Raw genomic sequence first — 13633 nt, 5'->3', positions numbered from 1 at the left:
GTAATTCTTAACTCCTGTACCCTCTTTGGGATCAGGAAATCTCACAGAGGAGGCCAGAGGTTCAGATACTTTTTACATATGATATATATTAAATTATATACAAAACATATATATATATATTGTTTGCTTGCTTACTTGGGAGGGTCACACATAGCAATGATCAGGGGTTTTTCCTGAGTGTACACTCAGGAATTATTCCTGGCAGTACTTGGGCGAGCATATAGGATGCTGGGGATTGAACCTAGATCAGCTGCATGCAAAGCAAGAACCCTCCCCACTGTACTATCTCTCTAGCCCCTTATGATATTCTAGATATTCTAAACCCTCTGCCTTGTGAGGTGATTTAAACTCTATAATGAAAAAGGTGAGTCATAGAGTCTACATAATTATCACTTATAATCAATCTTATTCTATTAATTTATTGTTCACTCAGCCCACATTCTTAGAATGGTTACTTGTTTTATGTTTGTTTTGGTTTTGGTTTTTGGGTCACACCCGGCAGTGCTCAGGGGTCACTCTTGGCTCTATGCTCAGAAATCACTGCTGGCAGGCTCGAGGACCATGTGGAATGCCGGGATTCGAATGACCATCCTTCTGCATGCAAGGCAAATGCCCTACCTCCATGCTATCTCTCTGGCTCTTGTTTGTTTGTTTTACTCACCACATACCTACCCTCACCTGTTATTTTCTTTACTAATGTCAATCTCTCCCAAATCCTATGGCCTGATGCTTTGGAAGTACTGAAAACTGAGAGACAGAGAGGTTCATAACTTGCCTACAGGCACAAAGCTTGCATAAAGCACATCTGAATGAGCCTGGTCTCTGTGATGTCTTGAATGTAATTTTCTAGTTTGATGTGACAATCTACACAAGTTTGGTGGATCAATGCCAAAAGAAATGTATTATTTTGCAGTTCTGGAAGGCAGAGTCAAAACTGCAAGATAACGCGTTCCAGATTCAGATTCAGTCTCACGACGCTTAAGTCAAGGTGTTTGCAAAGGCAGGTTCCTTGTAGTGTCTGTTCCTTGTGAGGAGACTTCAGGAAAGAGCCCCTGGTAACTTCCAGATCCTACCACATTCTTGGGCTCACTGTGACCCTTGTCTCACACCTCTTCTTCTCCCATGTCTTTCTTCTATATAACCTACTTTTGATTTTGATCACCTTCTTTTCTCCACTTCACAGTTTGTTTGTTTTTCATTATCTTAGGCCCTCTGGAAGAATCCAGAACCATCTCTCCATTCCTGAAACACTTTCACAAAGTCCCTTTTTATTACCAACTCAGATGCACAACTACAGGTCCCCTAAGATCAGAAGTAGACATGTTGGTGTTTCTCATTTAGTACCACAATGTCTCATGCTAGTGATCGCATCACAGTAATTGGACTGGAATATCTTGTTGTCTTTTATTTGTTCATTTCAGCATCCCTGGTATTTTGTTAAATGAGTGGGGTGTTTTGCTTTTTTTTTTTTTTTTCAAAAGCAAAGACATGGATCAGTGAATGGGCAATACAAATAAAGCATGAAGAAGATGGTGGTGGGATGCATATCAAGTTTCCTGAGTGCTTTCCATCCCCAGTGCTTTTTTTTTTTTTATCAGTGATGAGGCAGGGAGATAACTCTAAGGTAATTTTGAGGTTCTTGAGAATTGTTTAAAAGATTTGCATACAAAACTCAAGATAGAGTGGAAAAGACATTTGCATTGTATGTGGCCAACCTGAATTCTATCTTCAGCACAAAATATGGTCCCTGAGCCCCACCAGGAGTGATTCCTGAGCAAGAGCCAGGAATGAACCCCATCACTGGTGTGCCCACCCCCCAAAAATAAACAACCTCAGCAGTTTAAGAAGACAAAGTTTGGGGCCCGAGCAATAGTGCAGCAGTAGGGTGTTTGCTTTGCACGCAGCTGACCCAGGACGAACCTGGGTTTGATCCCTGGTGTCCTATATGGTCCCCTGAGCCAGGAGCAATTTCTGAGTGCATAGTCCAGAGTAACCCCTGAGCATCACCGGATGTGCCCCCCCAAAAAAGTCAAAGTTTAAGCACATTTTAATAAATGGGTCTGGGTCCCTCACCAGTGTCCAGTGTATGATGTCCTGTCTCTGGCTGCTCGTCTCCTGTGTATGATGACATGGTTTTGTCCCTACACTGTTCTCTACACAGTGTCACTTTTCTAGTCTGAAATCTCATCACTGGCCTCTTTAGGACTGTACCCAATGGTTCCCTGACTTCTCAGTTTTCCTTAATCTCCAGCCATCTGCATGTGGTCAGATCTTGTCCTACCATCTTCCTGGGCACAAGAAGACTTGTCTGATGGGGGCTACCTTTTATCTGCTTCTCTCCCCACCCCTATCATCTACTTTGATTGAATACTTTTATGGGGAGATAAGATTTAAAAGAGATCAGTTGGGTGAACTAGTTTACTCAGTGCTCCACCCTTCTACTCCCACTGTGTCATAATGACTGTTTCCATTGTTGGTTTGTTTTGTTTGGGGGTCACATCTGGTGATGCTCAGGGCTTCCTCCTGGCTCAGCACTCAGTAATTATTCAGGGGACCATATGTGATGCCGGGTATCGAACCCAGGTCAGCCATGTACAAGACAAATGCCTTACCCTCTGTCCTGTCTCTCAGATCTGACTGTTTCCATTTTACAGAGAAAGAAACCAGCACAGAGAGGTGATGGTGCCCCTCACAGGCTAAGAGCTGCTGGAGAGACCTGGACAGGAGTCTGGGCTCCCTGGTTCCTACCACTCCACTTTCAGGAGTGGCCCTCTGGAGACCTTCCAGGGTGCCAGCGTGCTAATGTGAGGGGACAGACCTCTAGTGTTGCACTCCTGAATGATGGATTTCTTTCTGGTCAATCAGGGAGCTACTCTTTGTCTGTCCGAGACTTGGACCCCCAGCACAGGGATGCAGTGAAACATTATAAGATCCGGACACTGGATAATGGGGGCTTCTATATCTCCCCACGGAGCACCTTCAACACCCTGCAAGAGCTCGTGGCCCACTACAAGAGTGAGTCCTTCTAGGGATGCGTCCCTTAGGGGCCAGAGCGGGCAGTGGGGTATCCTAGACCAGCATGCATTGTGGCCTCTCCCTGACCCTCCCTTGCACACTTTGGCTTTGGGATTCTCCTGAGCCCTTAGGCCCATGGAGTGGGAGGACAGAGGTGGCATCAGCATGTCTGAGTACCCCATTTTCCAGAGCAGTGGGCATCTCTCCCTGCCAGCCTACCCCCCCCATCCCACTGACCAGGGACTTTGTTGCAGAGGGGAATGATGGGCTATGCCAGAAGCTGACGGTGCCCTGCGTGTCCTCTAAGCCCCAGAAGCCATGGGAGAAAGACGCCTGGGAGATCCCCCGAGAATCCCTCAAGCTGGAGAAGAAACTTGGAGCTGGGCAGTTCGGGGAAGTCTGGATGGGTAAGAACCCTGAGGATGGGGATGGCTTGGTGTGTAATGCTTCCAGAAAAGCCCAGGCGAGAGGGGAATGACACTAGGGCAGAAGGATATTTGAATAATGACTAGAGAGAGGACATCCCTGTGATAGCAAACCAAATTGTCCTGCCATGCAAAAGCTGATTTGCCTTCAGGAACAGGCCAGGAAAGCAGAAGTGAAAGGAGGAAGTTGGCACCAGCCTGGGGCTGAAAGGGCCAGAGGCCTGGCAGGAGGATGAAAGGGTGGAGTGGGGAGTTTCTGCTTGGAGAGTCTCAGGTGAGTTCTGTCACAGATGGCTTGGTCTGGACACTGAGGGAATTCTTGGGGTCCCTGCTCGAGAAGGTGTGTGCATGAAGTCGGCAAGACTGAAATCAGAGATTCGGGCAAAACTCAGAAGTAAAGTTCCATCTTGTGTCTTTAATCTAGCCTAGCCTTCTTTGGGCTAGGGCAAAACACTTATACAACATTTTGGGGCAAGACATCACAACTGCAGATATAAACACTTAGTTTTTTTCACTGGATCCTAGATATAATATCCAGGACAAGCTGCATGTTTATCTTTACCGACCCAGAGCAAGGCAAAGCCCCCAGCTTCTGTGTTCTTCCAGCAGGGTCAGTTCCCAGAGACTGGCTATAGTTTGGGCCTTCCTCCAGTTCATGTATTCTGAACTGTGGTCTGAAATTTTAATTAACCCTTTATATGATTGCACATAGGCTAACAGCAAAGCTAGATTTGAGAGTGGTGATTATTTTTTTTAAGACTAAATAAAGAATACTTGAATCTACACAAATGTTCCTAGTAAGGTGTGTTTATATAAATCAGAGTAATCTTTAAGAGAGGCTCTAAGAAAAGTCTTTAGAATGTTAGCTGAAGTTATGTCTCAAATAATATTTATGCTACATCCCTTTTTTCCCGAGTGCCTCGTGGACAGGCAACTAAGGTTTTTAAGGGCCCTAATGCCTGTGAGTGCAGGTTACTCTCCAAACATTCTTCTCTACTGGTGCTACTTTTCAAAGGCCCTCTCTGTGAGTACAGGCAGCTTTAAAAAGATCCTGCAATACAGACAGCTTTGAAAAGACACTCCATTAGGTAGCTAGGACCTTTTCAAACTTGGTGTCTTCCTAGGTCTCAGAGTCTATTTACATTGGGGATGATGTAGCAGAATGTTGCATGAAGTTGAGTCCACTGCTGATATATGCTGATATATCCAGGGTCCCCAAATATCTCCCAAATTGAGAGACTAACTCCCCTTCTCAAGGAGACCTTGGCAATAATCGTCTGCAATAAATGATCCAAACAAAGAGGTTTTGGGAGACAAAAGGTTTGGCCAAAAGAGCCTAATTCTCCCTGGTTCCATCTCTCTCCCCCACGAAGTGTGTCTTCTTCCCCTCTCTTATATCCTCCTCTCCAACTGCCTCTCTCCAACTGTCTCCTTTGGCCTCCCCTCCAATTTCCTTTATTTCTAAATACAAAATAAATACAATACCTAAAATAAATACAAAATATTCTACAATTCCCCCTTTTTAGTAAACATCAATAATAAACCATGCAACAATATATATGACCCACAAACCCTAAGCAAAACCTTAATGAATATAAATCTAAGTTATAAGACATTAATTGCAATATACGTCTACAATCAATATAAGTTTAAAAGCTAAAATATCTCCCAAATGTAACACCACTGAAAAATATTTTTAAAGCAGAGTCGAGTAAAAAGCAAGAAAGTATCAACAGTACAACAAGACCACTAACCCTAAGTTGTTATAAGCAAAACCCATAATGTAACACAAAAATATTCCTAAAAATAACCATTAAGATGAGGGAGAACAATAATTACAATAGTTAAAAGAAGACTAGTATCAAATATAAATCAAAGGATTACACAGAATAAAAATACAAAAGGTGACAGTCCTTCGAAGCCCAATGCAAATCTGCAATGATGAAGGATCTGGAACTCTGAATAATTCATCCATGGAAACTTGAGGAGTCTGGAAAAGTGAGTCACAGCTTGTCATAGGATGCGAAACTCCAACAGAGAAGAATCTCTTCCGAAGGCCAAAATCAGGAAGCTTGTCGTTGAGAATGGAGGAGATGATTTGAAGAGAGGGAGGACTTATCTGAAAAAGGAATGTTAAGGACTAGGAGGAGAGAAGAAAGGATCTGGTAATAATAAACCGTGGAAGAGAAAGAAAAGGGAACTATACAAAATATAAAAAACAAACAAGTAACAAAACAAACAGAATTAACATCATGGTGGCCTCCACTCTCACTCACATTCACGCAATAGGTCAACCAAAAAATCCGATGGAGTGAATCCAACATGAAGCAAAAGAAAAATCAGCTGAATCAGTAAAAAAAAAAAAAAAAAAAAAAAAAGCTTCAAAACTAATAGCCAGCAGACTGGATAAAGGAACGACTTCAAACTCACAATTTTTTTTAAATGCAGAGTACAGCAGATCTGAAAGAATTTCATGTACAATATGACCATGAAGTCCAATAATGCAAATATTGAATTAAATCCAACATAGTCAGTCCTCTAAGATAAGCACTGTGAAGAGAGTCCACCTAAAAAGTATGGTTCTGTCAAGATTATAATTATACCTCCATGTTATATTGAAAAGTTAAAAATTGTTAAATGAGTATATCTCCATACCAAGAATCTTTCTCTTATGTAAGCCTTAAGTAACATCAGTAGATTGCAAAGTTTTCGCATTATTAGTAACAATACTGAAAGTCAGGCATTAATACATCATACAATTAACCACAATGGAGATCCATCGTATTCACTTCTAAAAAACAGTCATACATAAAAATTAACCATACAACATTAACAGGTACTTATCGTAGATCTTTGAGAAGTATAAAACAGAATATACGCTGCTGTATATTTTACGGATGTAATAGGAATTTTCTTGATCTTCTTGTCATCAAAATTGATCCAGTATTGTTCTGTGGCAATTTTACAATATGAAGTACAATGTCCAAAGTAAACCTGATCAAAATGATTTGATACTGATGATAAGTCGTATTTTTCAATTTTGTTACTATTTTCCTGCGTGAATTTTGCTAAATTGAGGTCTTCTAAAGGAAAATCCACATAAGTGTGTAGTTTTTAAATGTGTTTTCCATCGAAAGCAAAATGTTTCAAATGAATTATCAATACTGGAGGTAGCAGAGTTCAGCTTTGACAACTGAACGAGACAGAGAGGTACCTCCCTCCCCAACTGTTCTGTCTCGCCAATCTGAAAATAATGTTGGGAAATGTCCAAAAAAGGACCAAAAGGAACAACTGACAGGCCAGAGAGATAGTGCAGTGGGTATAGTACAGTAGGTAGGGTGTTTACCTTGCACATAGCCAACCTGGGTTCCATGTACTCTATGTGGTCCCCCAAGCACCAGAGTGATTCCTGAGCTCAAAACCAGGAGTAAGCCCTGAGCATCCCAGGGTGTGGCCCAAAACTCAAACTAAACAGAAAACACACACACACACACACAACAAAAAACAATTGGGGCCGGAGCAGTGGCGCAAGTGGTAGGGCATTTGCCTTGCACGTGCTAACCTAGGACAAACTGTAGTTCAATCCCCTGGCATCCCATATGGTCCCCCAAGCCAGGACAAAAACAAAACAAAACAACAATAACAACAACAAAATCCCTCTTTTCTAATTAACTGGTTTTTTGTTTGTTTGTTAGTTTTGCCTTTTGGGCCACACCTGTTGATGCTCAGGGGTAATCCGGGCTATGCGCTCAGAAATTGCTCCTGGCAGGCTCAGGACCATATGGGATGCTGGGACTTGAACCATCATCCTTCTGCATGCAAGGCAAATGCCCTACCTTCATGCTATCTTAAGAGGGATTTTATTGACAAGAAACAACTTAAGCTAGGAAGGGAATCCACTAGAGAACAGGCTTTAAAAAGAGGGAGTAAGAGGTCTGGTTTTGTGCCCAGCAGAGAGAAAGGATGTTGCTGCTTTTTCATCTTCTAGTTTCTTTCAGAGATTATGCATATTCATAAGGTAGTCATGTTTACTTATGAGTGAGACTGTGAGCATGCACTCTCACAGAGTAAACCTTGACCTTAGTCCACCCTACAGAAATGACTAAGAAACCCAGGTGTCCCTTGGTGTGCTTTTACAATGGTAAATGAGGAGGAAAGGGATGAGAGGTTGAGGGCTCCATGCAGTCTATACCACCTGGTATTCACCACAGAGTTCTCATCAAAACAAAATACTCTTGTTTTTCCCAAGATACTGTGTGTGTGTGTGTGTGTGTGTGTGTATGTGTGTGTGTGTGTTTAAGAGCATAGTAGTAGTATTAATGACATCACAAAAAGCAACCTAGATATGAAAATCCTACAGGGAAAGTGATAATACTAATATTCTTAGGGTTCTGGTTTTTTATTAAATTAGAACTAGAATGAAATGAGGGTAGATCTTTCACACACTTTAAGGGTCAAGCCTCTAGTCTTTAGTTTCTGGACTCAGAAAGTCCTTTAATATTTTGTTTATTTTATTTGGGGCCACATTCAGCAATGCTCAGGACTTACTCCTGACCCTGTGCTCAAGAATCACTCCTAGTGATGCTTGGAGGACCATGTGCGGTGCTGGGATTTGGGATCATTCCTGTGCAAGGCAGTGCCTTAATCTCTGTACTATCTCACCAGTCCCTTTTCAAGTTTCCAAGGAGAAAGAGAAGAGGGAAAGTTGTAGAACTGTTTGATAAGAGGAAGCTACTTTTCCTCTAATCATCTAAGTCTACTTGTCCTTCCATGTGGCTAGAAAATAATTCAACAGACGCAGGACAGATTAATAAGAGAAAATAAAACTTTAATGATACACTCTTTCAGTTCATGCATGGAGTAATGAAGTCTTTAATTTGCTTGTTCGAACCAGTGAAGTAATCTAATTATTCAAAGGGGAGAATACGTTTGGGAGGCAAAAACAAAACAAAGAGCTTTTCAGATTAAAAGGAGAAATTCTAGGCACTAAAAAAATAACTCAACTGATAAAGCACAGGCCTAACATGTTTGAAACTTTAAGTAGAATCCCCACTCTCGACACCTATCACCAGTTGTAGCCCTGCTGTCCCCTGAGCCCAAGAGTCAAAGGTCAGGCCCATGCTACTGAGCATGAATGACAATCACTGCTTAAAAAATAATTCAGGGGCCGAAGTGGTGGCACAAGCCATAGGGCATCTACCTTGCACGCGTTAACTTAGAATGGACTGTGGTTCAATCCCTCGACATCCATATGGTCCCCCAAGCCAGGAGTGATTTCTGAGCGCATAGCCAGAAGTAATCCCTGAGCATCACTGGGTGTGGCTCAAAATCCAAAAATAATAATAATAATAATAATAATAATAATAATAATTCAGAGACAAAATATAAAAAGTAGGAACTTAGCAAACTATAATGCAGACATTTTTGTTTGTTTTTGGTCACACTCAATGCTGTTCAGGTGTTTCTTCCTGGCTCTGCACTCAGGAATCACTTTTGGTGGGCTTGGATGATCATATGGGATGCTGGGGATCAAAACCAGTCAGTGCATTCAAGGCAAACACCTTAACCTGCTATACTATCATTCTGGTCTCATTATAGGGCAAATATTTGTCTGAATATATTTCTTAAAACACACCTCTTATAGAAGTAGATTGGTGGGAGGCAAACAAGGTGGGGCAGGCATTGATGGAGGGACATGGGCGCTGATAGATGGATGTTGAAACATTGATATTAAAACACTGCCTAAAACCTAATCTTGAATATTTCTGTAATGTCATGGAAGCTATATATTTAAAAGAAACTTAAAAATAATTTAAATAAGGCTGGAATGATGGCACAGCCATAGGGTGTTTGCCTTGCACGTGGCTGACCCAGGAAGGAATGCATTTTGATACCTGGGCATCCCATATGGTCCCCCAAGCCAGGAGCGACTTCTGAGCGTATAGTCAGGAGTAACCCCTGAGCATCACCGGGTGTGGCCAAAAAAAAAAAAAAAAAAAAAGAAAAAAATTTTAATATCCTCCAATCCCTTATTTGGGTTGATGAGTTTGTTTTTCATTCCAGACTACCACAGAGATTTATTTCTTATTCTTCCCTGTTTTTATTTTTCTGTTATTTCCTGATAGATAATTGGATAAACTATCATTCTTGAATCTGCTGGTTTTTGATTACTTCTATTCAAATTAATCAGCATGCCACTTCAGCATATCTGGGGCAGCCTGTTGCCAGTTCTAAATTATAATGCCAGCTTTGCAGAATTGAGGGGTAGACACAATGCCTGGCCCTGGGCCTGGTGCACCCCACTGTGTTGCTCTTGCACCATTATTCAAATGGGAGTGAGGACAGTTGAAAGAGGTCAACAGTGACAGAAAATAGATGAAAGGAGCTGAAAATCATGTGTTTCCACTACATTGAGAGCTATTTATGTGCCAGACACCAAATTTTCTGCAGAGAAGATACGCAAAGGAAGGTCGGACAGGTCTAGAATAATAAAGTGACAACAAAAACATTAGATTAAGGGTGTGACTCAGTGGTAGAGCACTTGTCTTGTGTACATGATGTCACGAGTTCAGTTTTTTGAGTATGCAAGATGGAAGGGGGGAAAGCTCAATCTTGAAGCCATGTTCTCCCATGAACACAGATCTTGCTTGCTTATCTCTGTTTCTTTGTTTGCTCTTCCAGCTCGAGTTCTCTTGAACACATATTCCTTTCCTCCTCCCCCTCACATCTTTCTAAATAAGTTTCATTCAATAAAAACTATCTTGCAAAAATGAAAAAAGAAAAAAAAGAAAAAAACTATCTTGTTAGGCCAGAGAGATAGCATAGTGGTAAGGTGTTTGCCTTGCATGCGGAAGGATGGTAGTTCGAATCCCATATGGTCCCCCAAGCCTGCCAGGAGCTGTTTCTGAGTGGAGAGCCAGGAGTAACCCCTGAGCGCTGCCAGGTGTGACCCAAAAACAAAACAAAACAAACAAACAAAAAAACTATCTTGCTTTACTTTTTTAAAAAAATGAAAAGTAAGGGACTGTAGAAATAGCATGGTGGTAGGGTGTTTGCCTTGCAAGCAGCAGGACGGTGGTTCAAATCCCAGTATCTCATATGGTCCCCGAGCCTGCCAGGAGCGATTTCTGGGTGTAGAGCCAGGAGTAACCCCTGAGTGCTGCTGGGTGTGACCCCCAAAAGAATAAATAAAAAGGAAGGAAGGAAGGAGGGAGGGAGGGAAGGAGAGAGGGAAGGGAAGGGAAGGGAAGGGAAGAGAGGAAGAGAAGGGAGGGAGGGAGGGAAAGGAGGGAAGGGAAGGAGGGAAGGAAGGGAGGGAGAGAGAGGGGGAACGGAGGGAGGGAAGGGAGGGAGAGAGAGAGGGAACGGAGGGAGGGAAGTGAGGGAGGGAGGGAGGGAAGGGAGGGAAGAGAGGGAGGGAAGGGAGGGAGGGAGGGAAGGGAAGGAAGGAAGGGAGGGAATGGAGGGAGGGAAGGGAAGGGAGGAAAGGAGGGAGGAAGGGAAGGGAAGGAAGGAAGGGAGGGAATGGAGGGAGGGAAGGGAAGGGAGGAAGGGAGGGAGGGAGGGAAGGGAAGGAAGGAAGGGAGGGAAGGGAGGGAGGGAGGGAAGGGAAGGGAGGAAGGGAGGGAAGGAAAGGGAGGGAGGGAAGGGAGGGAAGGGAGGGAGGGAAGGGAGGGGAGGAAGGAAGGAAGGAAGGAAGGAAGGAAGGAAGGAAGGAAGGAAGGAAGGAAGGAAGGAAGGAAGGAAGGAAGGAAGGAAGGAAGGAAGGAAGGAAGGAAGGAAGGAAGGAAGGGAGACAAAAATATGTGTCTTTAGAGCAGAAGTTCCCAAACTTATTTGGCCTACTTCCTTTCAGAAAAAATAATTACTCACCCCACTCCCTCTGCATGCAAAATCTACATTCTTTATGCAAACAGAAAGTACCCCACACTCGTACCAGAAGCTACTTCCGCACCCCCTATCTGGGTAATTTCAGGATCCTGAGGCTGGTATTGCCACATTGGGGAATGCTGCCTTAGACTGACTAAGAACACAAATCTAGTTTAGGGCTTTCTGGCAGCCAAAGCAAAAATGGAAACACTATTATGAGCATTAGAAGACTGACTAGAAGAAGTGAGGGTTCCCAGGACGGAAGGGCATGCAGGTCTTTGTTTGCAAGTTCCCATGCAGCTCCCATGCTTGTTCCCCGAGCTTCCCCAGGAGTGGACCAAACACAAAATCCAAAAAGCAGCAGTACCAATCGTATCTACTTGGCTCATGTGGAGCCCACACTTCAGAGACCCAAGGACACACAGACGGAAGTGACATCTGACTGATACCAAGGCCCGCCTCTCCCTTAACTCTCTTGGGGCTGAGGCAGTTCTTTCTAAGGAGGCAGGTCTAACTTGGGCTACCAGGCTGTGAGGCAGCAATGTTTGACCCCCTTTCCTGCTTCTTGTCTCTCGGCAGCCACCTACAACAAGCACACCAAGGTAGCCGTGAAGACGATGAAGCCAGGGAGCATGTCGGTGGAGGCCTTCCTGGCAGAGGCCAACCTGATGAAAACGCTGCAGCACGACAAGCTGGTGAAGCTGCACGCAGTGGTCACAGAGGAACCCATTTATATCATCACCGAGTACATGGCCAAAGGTGGGCTGCGGCCAGACCCACAGACCAAACTGACCCCCCATCCTCCATAGTTCTGGCTCCCATGCTGGCCAGGAGCACTGCTGACTGGTCCTCATGGACTTCTTCCCATGCCCAGCCCTTCCGACCAACGGGTGAAACTTGAATGACAGACCAGGGCAAGAGAGCAGATGGGGCTCCTGGGAGGAGGAGTAGAACCAGAACCCCAGCACGTGAAGTGGCAGAGGGTTCCTGTGAGCCTGAGAGGCAAGGGGCAGCTTGGTCCCTTATCTGCCGCCTCTATTGCAAGGTGTGTCACCCCACACACCGCCTGGACACTCCCAGGGTTCCTTTGGGTCTTTTGTTGGGGGAGAGTAACACCCAGTGGCACTCCTGGCTCTGCGCTCAGGAATTACTCCTAGCAGTACTTGGGGAACCATATGGTTTGCTGGGATCAAATTCAGGTCTGGGGCTGGAGCGGTGGCGCATCGGTAGGGTGTTTCCCTTGCACGTGACTGACCTAGGATGACCATAATTCAATCCCTGGCATCCCATCTGGTCCCCCAAGCCAGGAGCGATTTCTGAACACATAGCCAGGAGTAACCCCTGAGTGTCACTGGGTGTGGCCCAAAAACAAAAACTAACAGAAAAAAATAGGTGGAAGGCAATTATCCTACCCTCTCTACTACCACTCCAGCCCCTCCTTTGGGATTTTTAGGCCACTGCCATATTTATTCCTACCCATTTTTCCATATGCAGAAACCAATTTTGCTAACTTATTTCATGTGACCTGAAATCCCAAAGCTTTTTGCATATCATTTTGGTTTTGGTCACACCCATCAGCACTCAGGGGTTACTCCTGACCCTGCACTCAGAAATCACTCCTGGCAGGCTCATGGGACTATATGGGATGCCGGGATTCGAACCCACTGTTCGTCCTGGATCAGCTGCATGCAAGGCAAATGCCCTACTGCTGTGCTATCTCTCTGGCCCTGCTTTTTTCATAGCCTAAATACGTTATTATGCCAGCTTTAGAAACTTGGGCCCAAGAGTCAGAGGTAGTGTGCTTGCTTTGCATGCAGCCGACCGGGGTAAAATCCCCAGCATCCCATATGGCCTCCCAAGCACTACTAGGAGTAATAACTGAGTGTAGAACCACGAATAACTCCTGAACACCACTGGGTGTGGCCCAAAAACCAAAGGAAAAAAAAAACAACCTCAGGCCCCAACACTGATGCATGCTCAGAAAACTGTGGAGGAACTAGTCTGGCAATACTAAAGGTCATTTTTTTTTTTGGTTTTTGGGCCACACCCTGTGAGGCTCAGGGGTTACTCCTGGCTATGCGCTCAGAAGTTGCTCCTGGCTTCTTGGGGGACCATATGGGACGCTGGGGGATCGAACCGCGGTCCGTCCTAGGTTAGCGCAGGCAAGGCAGGCACCTTACCTCCAGCGCCACCGCCCGGCCCCACTAAAGGTCATTTTTAAAAGATTCAAATTCTTGGGCCAGGCACAAGGCCCGGCCTTGTGCTTTGCATGCTAGAGGCTAGGGTTCAATCCCCAGCCCTGGAGGGTTCCCCAAGGATGGCAG

At 44.4% G+C, this 13633-nt stretch overlaps 2 protein-coding genes across 2 annotated transcripts in view; one reads left to right on the top strand and one right to left on the bottom strand.

Moving 5' to 3' along the window:
• COMMD7 (COMM domain containing 7) overlaps positions 1 to 13633 on the bottom strand; it is a 911502-nt gene that overhangs the window by 267622 nt on the left and 630247 nt on the right. The gene's annotated exons all lie outside the window — the stretch shown is intronic.
• HCK (HCK proto-oncogene, Src family tyrosine kinase) overlaps positions 1 to 13633 on the top strand; it is a 31437-nt gene that overhangs the window by 8014 nt on the left and 9790 nt on the right. Inside the window, exons 6-8 of the mRNA XM_049779268.1 lie at positions 2866 to 3015; positions 3270 to 3422; positions 11889 to 12068. Of these exons, the coding sequence (XP_049635225.1) occupies positions 2866 to 3015; positions 3270 to 3422; positions 11889 to 12068 (483 nt within the window). The remainder of the gene's footprint in view (positions 1 to 2865; positions 3016 to 3269; positions 3423 to 11888; positions 12069 to 13633) is intronic.

The sequence above is a fragment of the Suncus etruscus genome, chromosome 9, assembly GCF_024139225.1.
Source record: "Suncus etruscus isolate mSunEtr1 chromosome 9, mSunEtr1.pri.cur, whole genome shotgun sequence".
Taxonomy (NCBI): domain Eukaryota; kingdom Metazoa; phylum Chordata; class Mammalia; order Eulipotyphla; family Soricidae; genus Suncus; species Suncus etruscus.
The sequence above is the reverse complement of the archived record's forward strand: the minus strand, read 5'-3'. Positions and strand labels throughout refer to the sequence as shown.